The sequence below is a fragment of the Girardinichthys multiradiatus genome, chromosome 1, assembly GCF_021462225.1.
Source record: "Girardinichthys multiradiatus isolate DD_20200921_A chromosome 1, DD_fGirMul_XY1, whole genome shotgun sequence".
NCBI classification, from domain to species: domain Eukaryota; kingdom Metazoa; phylum Chordata; class Actinopteri; order Cyprinodontiformes; family Goodeidae; genus Girardinichthys; species Girardinichthys multiradiatus.
Genome location: NC_061794.1, coordinates 31,065,691 through 31,085,411, shown reverse-complemented (window position 1 = coordinate 31,085,411; position 19,721 = coordinate 31,065,691). Strand labels below are relative to the sequence as shown.

Here is a 19,721-nt window from a genome sequence, read left to right as displayed (position 1 = left end):
AAGCCCCAGAACAGGTTAGAGATAAAGTTGTGGTGAGGTTTAACTAGAATTGGTTAAAATATACTATATCCCAGTAATTTGGACATCTCAAAGAGGCCAGTTCTATCAGTCTGTTGAAAAATGGAAGGCATATGGCACAAACTGAAAACCCATCTAGACATGGTTATACCCCCAAACTGACAGGTAAGCAGAGGCTTTATTGGAGAAGTAACCAAGAGGCCTATTGTAACTTTGAAGGAGCTGTAGGTTGGAGAATATATGTCGATACTAATATTGGTGATGTTGACAGAAAGCCTTAAGGAAACGTGTTTGCAGTTTGTCATAGAAGAAACAGAAAACACATAGAATATGATGCTCTGGTTCTATGAGATGTAAATTGAACTTTCTTGCCTACAGTAATTGCACCAAAGATGATCGCTAAACTTTTTTTTTTTTTTTTAAAACATTGTGAACACCAAGAATTTCTTTCCTTCTATTTCACAAATTTGTATTGGCTGGTCTATCACATAATGTTCCAAAAGAATACTTTGAAGTTTGTGGCGGTAACATGACAAAATGTAAAAAAGATTTTTAAAGGGTTTGCAAGTCACTGTGGGTGATTGGTGGTGAAACTTACCTGAAGCAACTTTGATAAAGACAAATAAGGCTCTAAGAAGAAAATATGGTTAAAAGATTCTGCTGGTGAACCTTTTCTCATCAGGTTTTGTCTCTGCTCTGTGAGCTCACTAATATGTCCCACTGTGAGCTGAAACTCAAAAAGTAGCACATAGCATATCCATCAGCTTTCAGAAATGAACAATACAGCTTTTGCTTGTACTTATAGTTACACAGAGTTGTGCACATTCAGAGGGACTCTTCAATGCACTTGCAAAAAAAAAAGATTATGATCTGCTGTTTAATTTAATTGTATAAACAATAACAAAATAATTTATTACATGTTAATCATTTGACAGACATCACAACACACTTGCTTGATTGCTCCGACGTGAATGTTTCCCACACTTTAATTAGGTAAATTAAACCCAGTACAAAACTATATAAAACAATGAAACAAACATGCTTCCAGTTACACTTTAAAGCCATATTCCATGATCTAATGAAATTCACATCTGGTAAAGATTAAAAAAACTGCAGAGGGATGCAAAAGCTCATCATCATTTTCTTAATTTATTTCTCTTTTCTTTTTTTTTGTTTTTGTTTAGTTTACATCAAATAGAACAGACATACATTGGCACATGCAAAGTGGACACTTTGTGGTGCTTTTAGTTACCATCCAAATCCAACTGAACAAAGACTGGATATCTATTTCTGTGTTCTTCAAACATGAAAATACTCTCAAATATTTACAAAAAATATATACTCACAATGCCCATCACTCGGAAAAAATCATCTGGGACTGAGTTGAGTTGAAGTTGTGGAAACAAAATGCTGTGTGTGGCAGAGCTCGCTATTCAAGGTAATTAAATCAACTCCAAGAGAAAAAGAGGCACAGAAGAAAATCACTTAAACAATACAAAACATAAATCAGATAATGGACACCCCAAGAGAATATGGCTTTAATGACGTTTCAAAAGAAAATTTCTTGAAGCAGATCGACGGTACGTATTTTTGTGTTTATCCTCATTCACAGTGACCCCCTTTTCCAACAGGCAGCTTGTTCCACGTCAAACAAAAAGAAGAGGGCCACGTCACAAGTTTACAACCTGTGGTTTGGTTCTGACGGGCTGATCCAGTCACACAGGCCCAGAGCTCTGTTCGTATCTGTTAGGACTCATGCATCATGTCTGAATGAAGGTTGGATGCTATCCACTGTCCTGGAGTGCATAGGTACTGCAGGTGGTGCTGGGATGCCTGCACTCTTTGTCTTTCTTTCTTTCTTTGTTTCTTTCTCAGATCCTACAGCTTCCTTTGCTTTTTTATCATCACAAACAAAGGAGAAAGTGTTTGTTTCTAAGCAGATCAGATCCTGAGGTTGTTGTAACTCACATATGTTTTCTTTGTTGCTTGACCTGTGAAAGGAAGAACATAAAAAACAGATTTACCTTGAGCTGTTCCCACACAAAAGAAAAAGCAGAAAAGACCGCAATGGCAATAGTAAATATACATCATTCACTTTGGCACACTCTTTCTGCTGTGCTGTGAATTCTTATCACCAGCTGTGTGCAATCAGAGGCAATATTTTCTGAACTAGCATATCATTTCAGCTTGCACATCCTGCATGGAAAGCTTCAGCTTTTATTTCAGCTTTTATTTTCAGATGTTAACTAGTGATAGAAATCACAAACACCGCTAAAGTGGGCTCCAAACAAATGCTAGGGCATGCAATGTGATCCCAGTCTCGATTACCATGGAAACGTATGAGAACATGGCTGAGCGCCCAGATGCCGTTTGTGCTTGTGTGTCCTACTGCACAGCTTTCATAATGAGAACCAATTTGAGTTTCAACCCTTGAAAGTGGAAGCATGTGTTGTTTTATCGTTTTAGGTCATTCAGACTCATAGTGACCTTTTTAAAAATATGTCCTCTGTAAAAGTTAAGTCTAAGGTTATGATTTGTTTCTACTATGGGTTAATATTTAGGTCCCCTTTGATGCTGTACAACAGCATTTTGCAAACTGCAGGTTGTTACACCAAACCAGTTCCACAGATAAACTGGTTGCTGCTTGCTCAGCAGCAGTTCTTTGTGGTTCTGGTGCAGCAAGCACTGACTTTAGCATTGAAAACCTGTGCTATCTTTTCTCAAACTCTGAGCTTGGCTGGAGTAAAGAACTCCTTTTATAAGAAGCCTGAGGCAGGCTTATGGAGAACAATAATTATTCAAAATTTTGTGAGCACCATATTTAAAACTGCTGGTTTGTTTTTTTTATCTTAATTAAAAGGCCTTATCTCACCACTATACACTTTTATTCAACATTTTAAACAATTTTGGTCTAGAAAGTGAATTTTGAACCTAATTAGACAGATTGTGCCCTGGTTTAAAAAGAACAAAAGTATGTCAAGATAAGGAAATAGTCAAACATAGGCAGCATAGTGAGGGAAAGAAACCCTAGTAAACATGTGTTGTGATTATGAATATGAATATATTGTTTAGTATTTAATATTAATATTTTAATATTTTATCAAATAATATTTCGGTCTGTTAAGGGTTGTCCTGTGAATACCAGCCCAATAAGGTGTTGGTATTAGGACAAAGTCAAAAGGGTTGAGCCAAGCTCATTATTGAACAGCAAAACTCTGCACATATATGGAATGAATTCACACAATTTCTTAAAATACAAGAATTTATTAACAAAAATAAGTCAACTCAAAGTCAAACATATTTCAATCAACAAACTCTTTACTATGCTAAAACAATCCAACTAAACTACCAAGCAGAATTAAAGAATAAGAAAGACTAATGGGCTATGTACAATATAAACAAGTTGATTAAAGATGATTGAAAACCATGACCAAAAGAGTGATGCAACATTACCAGGCAATGTTTATGTTTGAGAACCAAGCATTATCTTGAAGAATCTGGAAACGAAGTAAAGTTGACAACCATTCACAATGCAAAATCAGATAAAATATTATTTTTTTAAAGATATTTTTTCGGCACTAGTGGCCTTTATTTATTTATTTATTTTTTACAGTATGTAGACAGGAAAGAGGGGTAGAGAGAGGGGAGACATTCGGCAAATATCATCGGATCCGGGACTCGAACCTGGGACGGCTGCAACAAGGACTGTAACCTCTGTATATGGTCGCGTGCTTAACCCATACACCATCAGCGCCGCGCCTAAAATATTATTTTAATAAAATAATGTTTTAAGAATGATCTGCTGAATGACACCAACCTTCAACGGTGTTTAATTAGCTGCCTTTATTTATTAAAATAATATTTAAAGAAATATTATAAAGGAAATAGTAAAATGTTTAAAGAAATATTTTGAAAAATAACCAAATTTTCTGGAGAAATGGGGCTTAATGGTGTTTACTTAGTTATCAAGTTTAGTAAAATAATGTTTAGGGAAATATTATTTCACTGGAATGAAAACCAACAACCTTTTTGGGTAGATGATCTTTAGTAGGCAAGCACGTGTTCTTAGCTGTTAGCAGTTGAAGAAGAAAAGAAGCTGATAGCTTATCATCCGAATCAAACACATACCTTTAAAATACCATTAATAAAAGGGTTAAAATGCATAAGCGTGGACTCGCGTTATGATCGATCTTCTGTGTTTAAAATCACCCTTCAAGTAAAGTTTTTCTTAACTTTAAAAATACACAAACACAGAACACAAAAGTGAGCACATGCTGAGCAGATAGCTTGCTAGCACTACGATAGCTGAGTTTCACACAAACAATACCAAACTTCATAAAAATTTTAAATGTGTACATTATTTCATCCAAAATTACTTTTATCTCTCTCTACCCAAACCTAACCTCGTATGTGAACCATGCTGAGGAAAAGTTGTCTGGATGACGACATAGTTTGAAGAAAGCTCTTTGAACAAAAGATTAGCTTCAGCTAACCTCCGTAGCTGTTCGGTGGGCGACTCGCTCTGTCCGCTGACCAAACTGCACAGTTACTGCTGTAACCACGGTGATGCGTCCTGTTCCTGCTGGGAAGTCTCTGGAAACAGTTTGCTTCTGTAGATCTCAGAGAGAAAGTCAAGCAACGCTTGTACCTTAAATAACGCCTTTCATAAATGAGTACCGGATACACAAACAGCAATTAATTCGTTCTTAACTAAGTGGATATGACCGCGTGATCTTATGACACTCTTGGATCCAGTTTGAATAGTTATGTCTGTTTGCCTGCATAGAGACATTAGCGTGCTGTGTCCCTTCTGTCCCGGTCATCACCAGTGTGGAAGAGACAGAAGCTTTGCGAAAGCGCGGTTTTATTCAAAACAGTGACGTCACGGGGAGTCCACCATTACCCTTTTCCTGGCGGTGCAGGAAGTAGGTTAATGCGATTTATTTTGAAAGTTCCAGAAAAGGGGGGTGCTTTGGTATATGTAAATGGTAAATAGCGTGCACTTGTATAACGCTTTATCAAGTCTGAGGACTCCAAATTAGCTTTACACTACAAAAAATGCATCTATTCACACACTGACAATGGTAGGCTACATCGTAGCCACAGCTGCCCTAGGTAGACTGACAGAAGTGAGGTTGCCATACAATCAGCGCCACCGGGCTCACTGACCACCATCATCAGGAAAGGCGGATGAAGTGTCTTCTCCAAGAACACAATGACTGAAAGGGGGTTTGAACTGGCAACTGACTGATTACAGGATGAACCCCTACCTGAGCCACCGTCGCCACAACAATGGGGACATTGAGCTGATTGAACATCCTGGTTGACCCAGACTGGTATGATGTGTCATTTGTTGTAATTTTAGCTATTATGTGAGATGAGATTAGCAGTTTATAGGTGTATAGCAGAGAAATCAATTTTCTTTGGATTCTTTGTGTTTTGGTGCTTCATTATTATTTTATTGATAATATTGTACCAACGCATTATGTAACAAACAACATAGGTTCTTCAGCAGCAACTGTGGCATTAAAAGCATGCTCCTAAACTCTGTCCTTTATGATTACAAATCTAACAGGAATAGGCTAAGAATGATTAGTTTCCTTCATCATTTGTTAAAATATGACTAATTAAAGCCATTGTAAACAAATTTACTGGATAACATAGCTATTAGTCAGGGTAGTTAAGGGCACAGAACAACTACACAGCTTTTTTCTTGCTAATGCGACTCCGTGTTAAGTAACCCCCTTCCTATCTAATGTTCATCATGAGGATAACATGGTGGAATTTTATAACCTGCAGATATTGTGTGCTCACAGCGTGTTTGTCTGCGTAACATGGATTTGTGGAGCTTCTCTTAGCTAAAAGCAGAATCGGCACTGGAAGCAAAGGGTGCTGTTTCAGCACCAGGAGTTGTGACAGATACTCATTGGTCTGTATATATTCACAGTATTTTTATAGCCCCCACAAAACTCAGCAGGACTGTTTTTGCCAAATTTCCAAAAATTGAAACAAGCAAGCAAACCAAAAACATAAATTAAACTATTCTAGCAAAGCAGGGGTTTTTCTCCCACAAGTAATTTTTCCATATATGGTAAGGATGACTGTTTTCCCCATCCTGCTCAAAATGCGATAAAAAAATGTATTTGACATGTCTATCTTTGTCCAAACTCATCAAAATTTTTGAAATGTTTTTACTTTATTTGTTCCAGTTCATTTATATTTGTTTTGTCATGAAAAAAATAGCTTAGGGAAGATCTTCAAGACAAAAAAAAGCAGTTGACACACTGAGCTTCAACAGGAATAAAAAGTCAGATTGCCACTGGAATAACACAACTTTCTTATCTTCCCACCCTTGAGTTTAAGGATGTAGCGCAAACACAGCACGAATTTAACCTTTCACCTTTAAGAGCCCTCTTTTTCTTGATCACTTTGAATGGCTTTGCCAGAATGGCTTTGCCAGACTGCTAATGCAGTTTGGTTAAAACAAACTCTCCTTCCTGTAGTTTGTCAGCTAGTTTTTTAAAGCATATGTTTTTTCGCTTGTAGTTATTGCATCTTGTTTATACAGTATGAAAAGCTCCTTCTATGAGAGACAATTATTTTACTGAGACTTAACTGTCTGACATTGTTTAGTTTAGAAGTCCAGTAAGCTTTAAAACAATACACAATGAACCCTAGATTTTAATATATTAAAAACCGATGGTAATCAAGCACTTGCTTAGCACTGCACAATCAAGACTGTCTCCAGCATCAAAGTAGACAAGCCACGTTTCTGTTATAGTAACCTGTGTTTGTATGACTTTCAACCATTTGAATTATTTGTGTTTGGATGCTTATCATCTTAGACTGTAGTTCTTAAATACATACTGGAATTAACTAAAATTGGCATTGGAATGTCAAAACTTGAATCTGAAAATGACAGAGAAATTCTCATTGGTGTATCTCTACAATTAAAATATAATTTTAATTCAAAAATACTTTCTTAATCCCAAAGTGAAATTATAATATAATTATATAATACGGGTTTACCAAAAGTCTAGTGAAAACTTTAATATTTTGCAATGCTAAAGCAGATAGAGCTGTCTTTTACAAGTTATTCTGTTTTTGCATTTAAAAGTATTCCAAATAGAAAGTAGAGTAATTTTGTGCATTTTTGTCTAAAGCAGCTTTCTCTGAGGACATACATAGAGAACCAACAAGCAAATTTAGGTTTTTTTAAACATTATTTGAAATCTGTTGCACAAATAAATCAATTGGCAACAATCACATTTACATGTAGTATCATTCTTTTACATTTATTCAGAGAAGATAAGATACTTCAGGAGTGGTAAACTTGCCTGTCTTCAAGCTGATTTATTATCGAAGAAAAACTTCTAGAAGGTTGACAACAAAAGGTTTTTAACTGTCAGATGAGGAGAAGTTGTACTCAAAGTGATCAAACATAGAGCTTGAGCTTAGTCTTTTTTACAGCACATGTACATGTAGAAGTCTTCAGCTGCTTGACAGAATAAAAGCAAAAGCCTGTAACCAGTTGCTATAGAACATACTGACATCTAACTGCTGGAAATAGACATGAAAAATGAGGGTTGCTTTTAGATTTCATAAAAGGCAATGTCACCTCAAAAATATTTAAAATAAATAAATTATAAATCAGAGAATTATTCTTTAGTTGCTGCATCGTAAAGATGTTTGAGTATGTGCGTTGGGAACGGGATGTGGAGGCAGGTTCCCAGACTGAAGGTTGAGAAAGAAACTGGTGTAGAAGTTATAATTCAGGTGAGGAAACTGGATGTGACTGCAGTCGGCAGGCCAACAGTACAAAGACACAGTGCCCTACAGATATATGAAGAATCTTTAAAAGTTTTCAGGTTTGTGATGGAACATCAAACTTCAATACATTCATTGTGGAAGATCAACACAAATTAGCCTATAATTCTGAAGTAGTTGGAAAAGGACAACTGGTTTTAAAAACATTCTACAGATAGAAATCGGAAAGGTGTGGCGTGCAGTTGCATTCAACCCAGTACTTTGTTGGTGTATGTCTCTAACAGCTTTTTACATCTGGAGACTAAAAGTTTTAAACTCCATCAGACTAGATGGTGAGTGGTGGTGAGCATCCAAGATTTTGCCACAGAATATAATTTGGTTATAGGTCTGGACTTTGACTGGGCCATTCTAACACATAAATATGCTTTGATCTAAGCCATTCCATAGCTCAGGCTGTATGTTTTTGGTTGTTGTCCTGCTGGAAGGTGAACCTTCATCCTAGTGTCAACTGTTTTACAGCCTTAAACAGGTTTGCTTCCAGGACTGGCCTGTATTTCGCTCCAGCCATCTTTACATCAACTCTGACCAACCTTCTTGTCCCTGCTAAAGAAAAGTACTCCACAGCATGATGCAGTCACCACCATGTTTCATTGTGTGGATAATGTTTTTAGGGGGTTGTATGGTTTTAGTTTTAGTTCTCTACACAGCTTTTTGTGCATGTAGGCCAACAGGTTCAGTTTTGGTCTCATGTGAATGTAGCACTTTCTTTTACGCTTGCTGTGTCCCCTTCATAGGTTGTGTCAAACTGCAAATGGGACATACTATGGTTTTCTTTTAACCATGGTTTTCTTCTTGCCATTGTTCATAAAGCCAGATTTGTGAAGTTAAAATTTGAATTGTTGTTGTGTCAACAGATTTGCCCAACTGAGCTGGGGCTGTGTGTAGTTCCTCCATTGCTTCTCTGATTAATGCCCTTCTTGCCTGGCATGTTACTTCAGACAAGCCCATGTCTTGCCAGGTTTGTTTTTTGGTCTAACCCTACTTAAAACTTATCCACAACCTTCTGCCTGACCTGCCTGCTGAGTTCCTTGGTGTTCATGTGGTTTTTTGTTCATGTTCTCAAACAAATCTCAGCGGCCTTCACAGAACAGCTAGATTTATATTGAGATTAAGTTCTCTATTGTGCTCAATTGTTTTCCAGTGTATCATAATAATTGGGGCTTACATTCAAATGCACAACCCACTTCCAGATTTTCCTTTGTAAACATAAAATGGCATGTATCACTTTTTTCCGCAAAACAATTATGCTTTACTCTGTTGGTTCATCATATAAAATCTCAGTAAAATACATTTACATTTTTGTTAGTCATGTGACACAAGGTGGAAAAGCTACATACTTTTCTGTATGCTTGTGCTGGTTCAATAAAAAGTCTGTGGTGGGGACGATCAGTATGTAAACGTCTTTCACACACGTTACTCTTAATTTTTATTCTACTGTGTAAATGTCGCTATGGCAACCAGCTCCCATGGGCTGTACAATTAAAGTCGCACCATTTCTTTACAGCTGGATTTTGTGGTCTCTGCCCGCAAGTATGATGAATAAAACATTACTAAGTGCACAACAGGCTCTTGCTGGTTACCATTAAGACTCTTCAGCAAGATCGTTGGTCTGTGTTTACAGCTCCCGGACTGATTAATTTTTCTTTACTATCCTTTTAATTTTTCACATTGAGACTTTATTATGTTCTCTCTCCATACACCTTCTATTATGTATGGTTTGGCTTTTGTTACACAGTTTTATTACAGAATTCTTTATTGTTGAGAAAATAAATTCAATCTAAAAAGAATTAAGGCGTTCATACACACACACACACACACACACACACACACACACACGTGCCCATTGGGAAAAATTATCCTTGACACTGAATCAATTCAACAGAATTACATAGCAAATGCTCCTGTCTGAGAGCTGTAATCATAAAGATATTACACCTTATCAATACTAATGTAAATCTTCAGAATTGCTATTGCTCTAAAACCTGTAAATCACTCGGAGTCATCTCGTGCAGGGTTGATGGGGCCTGAAAGGGAGGCGGTTGGTGCTCTGACGGTTACAGAAATTGACGGACAGTCTCCCGGGATTGTCGAGGCACAGTTCAGGTTTCAGGGCGGTCATGCACATAAATTCGCCATTAATAAATGTCACTTCCACTGTTGCTAAAAAAGAAGGGCGAAAAGGAGGAGAGAACACTTGGGCTAGAGGGACGAGGTGAGGAAATATTCATGCAGCAGAGACAGAAAGTGAGAGACACACAAAACAGATGACATTGTGCACTTTTGGGACTTCCCTCCAGAGGTTACTTGTCCTGTTTGGGGACTTTGTATGTGCTACTGCTAGGGATGTTATGATTTTATCTTTGATTCAGAGTTTGTTTCTAGTAAATGAGCCACATGTGCGAAAGGCAGGGATATGTTTGTCCTCCCCTGATACACTCGCCCGTCTCCCTAAATTACATGTGTACACCTCACACATTCTGCTTCATGCACAGCCATGCACGCTTGCAGTTGCACACACACACAACCGAGCATGTTGTGCTCTTAACAGATGAGTGTGACAACTGTTTGGAGAAGTTCCCTGGAAAATCTGTTACCTTAGAGGCATAATTCAAAGAGGGGGTAAGGGAATGGTGCACCTGTGGATGCCATGATTGTTCGACGTGATTAAAGGCACCGAGGGAAAGGGTGGCCTTGAAAGTCATGATGTGAGTTTCGCATGGGCTGTCAATCTTCTGTGTCTCCGTCTCTGACGGTTAAAGATGAGCAAACAGCTTCCTCTGCAAAATGCATCTGAAATTCAGCTTTTTTAGTTTTCTTTGAAACTCTTTCTAGTTTTTCTGTTTCTCATCCAAAACATATGCTGTATCATCCAAATGTGGAAAAATGTAGGCTGCCTTGCTCACCTGCTAATACCCAGCATTATCTTTGTTAATAGGATCATGCTTAATGTTTCAGATGAAGGCTGGCATGAGTAACACACAGCAACAGAGACAGATTATCTGCCTCAGTTTTCAGCGACAGACTCCTATTTTTTTTTTAATCCTCCTCAGAGCAAGGCCCTCATCGTCTCCCACGCTCACTGCCATGAACTTGGGCAAAAGGTCTTGCCATTTATCAGGATACAAGATAACTTGGCCCTCTGCAGAGGATACGCCATGTAACTGAAATTAAATCAGGGGAATGGGTTTTCTAGAAAAGAAAATAAATGATGGGAAAGATCTGAGAGAATTTAAGGGACAAAACACTAAGGCACATCTGCAACTCAGATCTGAACTTTGTGGTTTGAATCATTTCCTGATATCTCAGCCTTCATTACCTCAGTCTTGACAAAAAAGAAGCTGCAACTGAAATAAGGGGAGGTGATGCCAAACTACATAGATTATATGACCTGGTTTGTAAAAATGTAATGTAAACGGATTTATATAAAAAAAGCACAATATCTATTTTAGGTAGTACTTACTGAGACTTAGTAAGTACTTAGTAAGACTTTATTACCATTAAAAAGGATCCATTGTTGGCATTATAATTTATTTATTTGAAATTAAAAGCTAGGCTTATGTGGGCATTTATTAATTCTTCTGACTACAATTAAGACTTCACCTGGTAAATGCAGACACTATATGGTTCACTTCTCTTGTTGATCTGCGATTTGTTTGTACTGTTTTAAAGGGGGGGCTGCCAAAAATGTATGAGCCACACATCCTGACTGCTGACTTAAACAGCTGATCCATAGTGAGGGACGTCTGCATATCTTAAGTTATTTGTTGAAATTTCAGTTTTATGCAGAGAAATCAACGAGGGGCCATCACGGTGGTGGTATTTAAATCATACACCTAACCTCTGTCCTTTATGACTACTAATCTAATATGAATAGGTTGAGAATGATTTTTGGTACTAGTCAGTTTTTTTAACAGTGAATAAGGGTATTTTAGCCAAATTTACAGGATAACACAACTTTTAGCCATGTACAACTTATTGTTAATTAATAGGGTCAGTTCACCCCCTTACCAATTCATAGTTCTATTTATTGCCTATAAGCATTATCATATTATCCCCTAATACTTAAATTAGTTCTTCAGGAAACAGGAGAGATTGTTTACACTAGCAGATATGCTCTCAGCATGTATGTTCACATTCCAAGAATTGGCTCGGAGTGTCCATCACAACATTCTTGAATGATCTCTAACTGAGTAGCTGACAGTCCTCAAGTATTACCCTAGGATTTACGCCAGTAGCACCACAAAAGCAATAAAATCTGTCAGATATGTGGTGGAACTCTCCAACCAGTTTTGCTAACATTGGTTTGGAACTATATTAAAGCAGAAAATGAATCCAGTTTAGTTGCTGCTTACAAACATAGGAGTTCAGGTGTTTTTCAAGTGGTAATTAAAGAGTTATGTAGCTAAATATAGTTCACCTAACTAACTGAAAATAAACTTTCTTTTGTTTTAATGTAATACTGCAGGAACTAAATGTATATTGTTATAATATCTCAAGATAAAATGCTTAGGGTACCTCATGCAAAATAGCACTGTAAGAACTTTATTTTTGCATGGCATGGATTTTACTCTGAATATGTTGCCTTGATGCACATAGGTGTTCATTCATTAATGTCTGTTATTGCTTTAGTGGTAATGGCATTTCCCTAATAATATCGGACTATTAATCACCAGTTATAATCTTTTTATTAAGCTGAAGTATAAAACAAATTAGAAAAAAAGAAATATTTTTGTAAAGGTAAGATAAATATAACCTAAAGATACCACAGTGGTGCAAACCTGTGTCTCTTTAAGGCTTTATAAGGTGACCTTTATGGTGTGTACTCACTCATTGGGTCAGCAGCAGGGTTCTCACACAGCTCAGTCTTAGCCTCGCCGTTGGGCCGCTCACTGGGTTTCTGGGACAGACGGGATGACATTGTGGCAGCGGTGACTACAGCCTTGAAGCTACGCTTCCTCTTCTGCACGTTCAGCTCAGGGTGGAAGATAATAATGTACACCTTGGGCATGTAGAGCATGCCCAGTGCGACTGAGGCACTGAGGTTCATGGAGACAGTCAGGGTGGTTGTCTGAATGTACAGCTGGAAGGAACAACAGACAAGAGCAACATACATAAAAAAATATCTGGTACTCTTTAGTGAAGTGTGTAACATTTGATTAGGTGTTTTTTGAGGTAGATAGATGTGTCACATTTAAACCTTTGTTAAAAAGAAGATCAAAACAAAACCTCAATGATTACTGCAAATCTGCACTGCTGAGTACCTTGATGAGACACATTTTAAAAAACAGTATTCAATCCTTCACAAAATGTGAGCATGGAAAAGGTACAGTGTTGCAAGAATCTGTACAGGAGCCCAGCAGTGGGTCGTGATTATGTTTCTTTCTGAACTATACAAGTTAGTCTCAACAAATGAGAATATATTCAAAAACTAATCTATTTCAGTCACTCAATTCAAATAATGTAACATATATATTATGTAAGGCTACACAGTGGCAGAGTTGGTAGCACTGTTGCCCTGCAGCAAGAAGGTTCTAGGTTTGGATCGTCACCTGGGGTCCTTCTGCATGGAGTTTGCACGGAGTTCTCTCCCTGTAATTTCCTGGGCTTTCTACGGGTTAATACAATATACTCCCACATTCCAAAAACATGACGTTTAGGTTAATTGGTCTCTCTAAATAGCATTTAGTTATTGAGTGTGTGTTTAGTTGTCTGTCCTGTGTGTCTTTGTGTTGCTCTGTGACGGCCTGGCGACCTGTTTAGGGTGTGCTCCGCCTCTTGCTCAATGACAGCTTGAGATATTCACCAGCTCCCCTGCGACCCTCCACGGACTAGCAAGTATAGACAATGAAAGGATTTACTATGTAGATTCCCTACACCTCTTTTGTCTACACCTTGTGTACCAAACTCTTCAACGGGGTTTAACCCTGCAAGATTTTATTTATCACTGTACACTTGTGCACCTTTATCCTTTTTCCCTTTTCTTTTATTTTACTCTCTTTCTTTCCATGCTTGGATACAACACTGTGTGAGTAGCCAGCTTCTTTAGCAATGACCATATGCTGGTTAACCTCCCTGTGAAAGGTTTCAATGACAGTCTGTGAGACAACTGTCAAATAAAGCAGTCTTCCCCATGATTGTAAAGGCCATAACATTTAAAATCCTTATTTTTATTGGTCATACATAATTTTATAATTTTCTGATAAACTGAATTTAAGGTTTTTTATTAGCTGAAAGCCATACTTATAAAACTAAATAGAGATCAACACTTAACATGTATTACTTTGAGTGTAATGAATCTATATAATGAGTTTAATCTTTAAATTAAATTACTTAAATAAATTACCTTTTGTATGATATTCTTAGTTATTGACCTGTACCTGTAAATAAGGAAATATTTTGATGACATAAAAAATGTAATACGTGTTATAAACTTCCGTTTTTTATACCCTGTCATGGTTATTATTTGTCTGTGGCATGGGAGCAGTGAGGCATTCAGTAGTGATGCAGAAGCCTTTATTAAAGCCTGACCTGCAGCTACTCACTCACGACTGAGAAGACTTTAAAAGACAATAGCAGGAGCATTGCCATGACTGTCAAAAATACCCTTACATGACCTCTGTTCTATCAGTCTGTTTCCTTTTCACTTGAGTGATGGACCACACTATCCATTCCTGACATGATGCACGTTCCTTTCCTTTTTCTATGTTGTATTTCACTCCTATCACTCCTTTCACACCTATGCCGCTTCTGCTGCTGGTTGCAATTTAATGAACATTCTTATGCAGAACAATAAAATGATTTTGATTCTGATTTATTCTTTTTTGGGAACTATTCCTCTTGTGGTGGATACAGTTGATTTTTTTTTGGATGACTGTCCACTCCAGTGTCGGATGCTGTGCAGCTTGGAGGATTTTTCTTAATACTTTCTATTTTTGGACATTTGTTATGACGCATTGCCACGGCAACGGGGTTGTTTCTTACAACCGGGAGCAGCTGATTAATATCTCAAAAGCTCAAATAATACTTCAGCTACAACCCCAAATCCCTGATGAGTTGAAAAGGAGACGCCGTGCATGCAGAGCAGGAGCTAAGAGAAGAGAGGAAGTTCAAACCATCTCTTCCGTCGATTTTGATGGGCAATGTGAGATCGTTGGGAAACAAGTTGGATGAACTCCAAGCCCTACAAAGGACCCAGCCAGAGTAAAGGGCATGCAGTATTATGTGTTTTACTGAGACATGGCTGCAGGATCATATCCCCGTCTCCAGCGTCTCTCTGCCGGGCTTTTTAACCATACGAGCAGACAGAGATTTAAAGAGGAGCGGCAAATGTAAAGGAGGTGGACTGGCAGTACTTGTGAACAACAGATGGTGTCATCCAGGACATGTAACTGTGAAGTGTCATCTCTGCAGTCCAGATATTGTACTGTTGTCAGTAAGTTTTCGTCCACATTATTTACCCAGAGAGTTCACCAGTGTTATTTTGGCAACAGTTTACGTTCCACCTTCTGCTGTTGCTGACACTGCATGTGATGCCATCAGCTCAGTTGTTGCTAAGCTACAGACACAAAACCCCAATGCTTTTGTGGCAATTTCTGGTGATTTTAACCATGCTTCACTCTCTGCTACACTTCCAACGTTTCAACAATTTGTCAGCTGCAGGAATGCTTTCTTTCTGAGATCTCAAACATTTTCTTGGCTTATTGTGTCCTTTTGTGTTTTTTTATTTGTTTAATACTTCTTATCTTTGTCATTCCTCTTTATTACACAATTTAATTTATGAGATAATTTCATACCAGAAATATCAGAAAAGTTATTTAGCTGCTCTACCAGAGAAAACAAAACATTGGATTTGTTTTATGCAAATGTCAAGGACTCATACATCTCTACAGCAAGACCTCCTCTAGGCAAATCAGATCACAATCTTGTTTTTCTCTGCTCGAAATATAAGCCCCTTGTTCAGAGACAACCTGTAATAAAGAGGACTGTGAGAAAATGGTTACAGGAAGCTGAAGAAGCTCTGCAAGGTTGCTTTGAGGCTACATACTGGGACGCACTGTGCCAGCCACATGGAGAGGACATCAATGCCATGACTGAGTGTGTAACCGACTATATAAACTTCTGTGTGGATAACATCATCCCCACCAGAACCGTGAGATGCTTCCCCAATAACAAACCTTGGATCACCAATGACCTGAAGGACCTGCTTAACAAGAAAAAAAGAGCCTTCAGAGAGGGAGACAGATAATTATTGAGGATTATACAGAAGCAACTTAAAGTCAAGATAAGAGACAGCAAGGAGGTGTACAAGAAGAAGCTGGAGAGCAAGCTCCAGCAAAACAATATCAGAGATGTGTGGACAGGGATGAAGAAGATCACAGGCTTCAAGCAGAAGGATGATCAGACCGATGGAGGTCTGGACAGAGCCAATGAACTGAACACATTGTTCAATAGGTTCAGTTCAGAAACAAGCTTCACATCCTCCTATCCTGCTCACAGCCAAACAGACATTCCACCTTCCTTTGACCCACAGGACCCACAGCTGTCCAGTAACACCTCACATTTTTTATCTTCCACCTCAGCCCTAGACCCTTCTGCTTCTACATGAAGAAGGTTCCGTTGTTGTGGAAGACGTCCTGTCTTGTTCCGGTACCAAATAAAACTCACCCATCAATCCTCAATGACTATGGACCTGTTGCCCTGACATCTCACATCATGAAGGTCCTAGAGAGACTCCTGTTGGCCCACCTGAGTAAGCAAACAGTAAACCATCAGGACCCCCTTCAGTTTGCTTATCGCTGTGGAGTTGGAGTTGAAGATGCCATCATACACCTGCTTCAACAAACCCACTGTCATCTGGACAAAGCCAGTAGCACTGTGAGGATCATGTTCTTTGATTTCTCCAGTGCATTTAATACAATCCAACCTGATTTGCTTTGTCAGAAACTCCAGAAGACTCAGGTGGAGGCCTCAACAATCTCCTGGATCAAAGACTACCTGACAAACAGACCACAGTTTGTGAGACTGAAGGGTTGTATGTCTAACCAGGTAGTCAGCAGCACAGGAGCACCACAGGGGACTGTACTCTCACCATTCCTTTTCACTCTGTACACCTCAGACTTCCAGTACAAGACAGACTTCTGTCATCTGCAGAAATACTCGGATGATTCTGCAGTCGTGGGGTGGATCAGAGATGGACAAGAAGCTGAGTACAGGAAGGTGGTGGACCGCTTTGTGGCATGGTGTGGAAACAATCATCTCATTTTGAACGTGACTAAAACAAAAGAGATGATTGTAGATTTTAAGAGAAACAGGAATAAGTCAAAAACTATTTCTATCATGGGAGAAGAAGTGGAGGTGGTGGAGGAGTACAAATACCTCGGTGTTCACCTGGACAACAGACTAGAGTGGAGATGCAACTGTGAAGCCATCTACAAGAAGGGACAGAGCAGACTGTACTTCTTGAGGAAGCTTAGGTCCTTTGGTGTTTGCAGCAAGATGCTGCATATCTTCTATAAGTCTGTTGTGGAGAGTGTGATCTCTTCTGCCATCATCTGCTGGGGAAGCAGCAACAGAGCCAGGGGCTTAAAAAAGCTCAACAAGCTGATAAAAAAAGGCTGGTTCTGTTCTGGGGACTCCTCTGGAACCCCTGGAGATCATTGTGGAAAGATGGATTCTTCATAAAATGAAGAACATTATGGAGAACCCTGAGCATCCTCTTCATGAGACTGTCCTACAACAACAGAGTGTCTTCAGTCAGAGGCTTCTTCAGATCTGCTGTAAGACGGAGCGCTACAGGAGATCCTTCCTGCTCACAGCCATCAGCATCTACAACGGCTCTTTGAGGAAACCTTCATAATATGAGCTACAACAACATTTAATTTCCTTTGGGATTAATAAAGTATTTTTGAATTGAATTGAATTGAATTGAATTTGAATTGAATTGAATTGAATTGAAAATGCTTAATCTGACCCAAGAAAGCTGAATCTGCAGCATATAGCAACATTTGTTTATTTTGCTATTTTCAACACAGTGGATGCGGCGGCCCAAAAAGGACCCCAATGTTAATCAAAAGCTGATTTTTTTATAAGGTTTCCAGTTATGTGACATGAGAAGCTCCCAACACAACCTTCTTTTACAGGGCTTGCATGATACCTTTTACAATGGTAAATTGTAGTTGTGGGATTATATAACAAAGATCAGGCCCATATCTTGTATATTAAACTTTAATTTCATTAAAATACGTTGTTTCTGCAGAGAGTCCGTTGAGTCATTGTATCGGCAGACATGCGAGAGCCCCTTCGTTATACTTAAGTGTCCTGGAGGAGGATGCATAGTATCAAGAAGAGGGCATTATTGTTTCAAGAGCTTCCTCACTAATCTACTGCACTTGAAAGCAGCAGATATCACTTATATGCTGCCTCTCCGTCAGTCACGGCATCGAAGATGGGGCGAGCGTAAAACTGTAAACACATTATCCACCACCGCAGAGAGACAACATGCTCATTGAATCAGCAAGAGAGGGGGGGAAATGTCACCATTTGCATACAATCTTTCTTGGTAAATATCATTAATGGTAATTTTCGATAACACCAGTCTCATTTACATGTGAGGCACGCTTTTGTCTTTTAATCTAAAAAAAAAATACAATCATCGCATGCCTGATATCAAAATGCCGGTCCAATGAATTCCTCCCGTCTCCTTTCACAGCCTCCCTGCTTGGCTGTGTAGCAACATCAGAGGCAGTGATCTGCCTGGTACACCTTGCATTTATAACTGTATAAATATCACAGTGCACTTATAAACTGTATAAATATCACAGTGCACTTTGTTCTGTCGCTCTCATGCTGGAGGGATGTTATGTCTTAGCATTAAATTGGTTTTACTACTGGTCAAATTCTAGGATATCCACATACTATCAAACATACAAAAATCTTCTTGTGTTCTGGTTTTATGGTTGGAAGCTGCTAACCTGTTTTAGAGCAAGCAGCTAAACATGACTATAATAAGCTTTTATTGAGATTATGATACCTTAGAACCTGGGCTACTGCTTACCCCAGATCTGAGTTTGTGATCAAAATAAATCCAAAGAATGTGAACAGTAAGTGGTGGCTTACTCTCATCACACAAGCTCACACGTTTAAACACCAGCAAAATCAAAAAAATTAAAAGAAACGTGAGAATGTAGGCTTTCAACCTTGTTAATACTGCTACACATGCACAAACACACACAAGTAAACACACAAGATCAAGTCCTTTTTTCTCACCGTCACTAATCACAGAGACAGGATTTTTTTAGTGCTCCTCTGTGAGCTTGACCCAAATTCATAGCCCCCTCTCAGCTACCACTCGAATATTTAGCTTGTCACAGAACATTCATAATTTATTCCTTTTGCTTTAACATAAATAATTACATGAAGTCATTTTGATGACTGCTCAACAACACTCTATTTATAGACCCCGTCATGATTTATTAAAGTCCTCATCGGGAATCAAACGCCTTTTTTAAATTTTACATCTCATTGACAAACCAAATGCCAACATTGAGCCACAACAAACTGTGCGGCTTCCATCTCGACAAAAAGCTGATGAGGGTGTTTCTCATAATTAGACCCAACCGGGACAGAAACACTGCAAAGGCAATTTAGTTGAGTACGGTTTAGTAACATAAATGCACACAGTGATAACGACTTGATTCAGTAAGTGACAATTAGGATGCTCTCTGGCCCGACAGTGCATGCTTAAATAATGAATCTAGGGGATTTGCAGTCTCCTCTTAGCTACCTGGATGTCTCTCGTTGTTTTGGGTGGCCTACTTTTCTAAAACCAGCTCTTGTCATGAATAACTCTTGGTGGCTTTATGTTGCAAAGCCCCGTC

General features: G+C 38.6%; 1 protein-coding gene across 3 annotated transcripts in view; it reads right to left on the bottom strand.

The window, feature by feature from the left end:
* Positions 1-877: 877 nt before the first annotated feature.
* The window catches only part of LOC124872272 (metabotropic glutamate receptor 7-like), a 143,719-nt gene continuing 124,875 nt past the window's right edge, over positions 878-19,721 (bottom strand). For 2 of the 3 annotated variants that reach the window (XM_047372058.1, XM_047372077.1), the window contains exons 9-10: positions 12,673-12,925; positions 9,830-10,005 (exon numbers count right to left, since the gene is read on the bottom strand). In XM_047372058.1, coding sequence (XP_047228014.1) covers positions 9,845-10,005; positions 12,673-12,925 — 414 coding nt within the window. In that variant the 3' untranslated portion in view covers positions 9,830-9,844. Of the gene's footprint in view, positions 2,010-9,829; positions 10,006-12,672; positions 12,926-19,721 lie in introns of those variants that run through there. The other variant, XM_047372067.1, reaches the window with a different exon arrangement.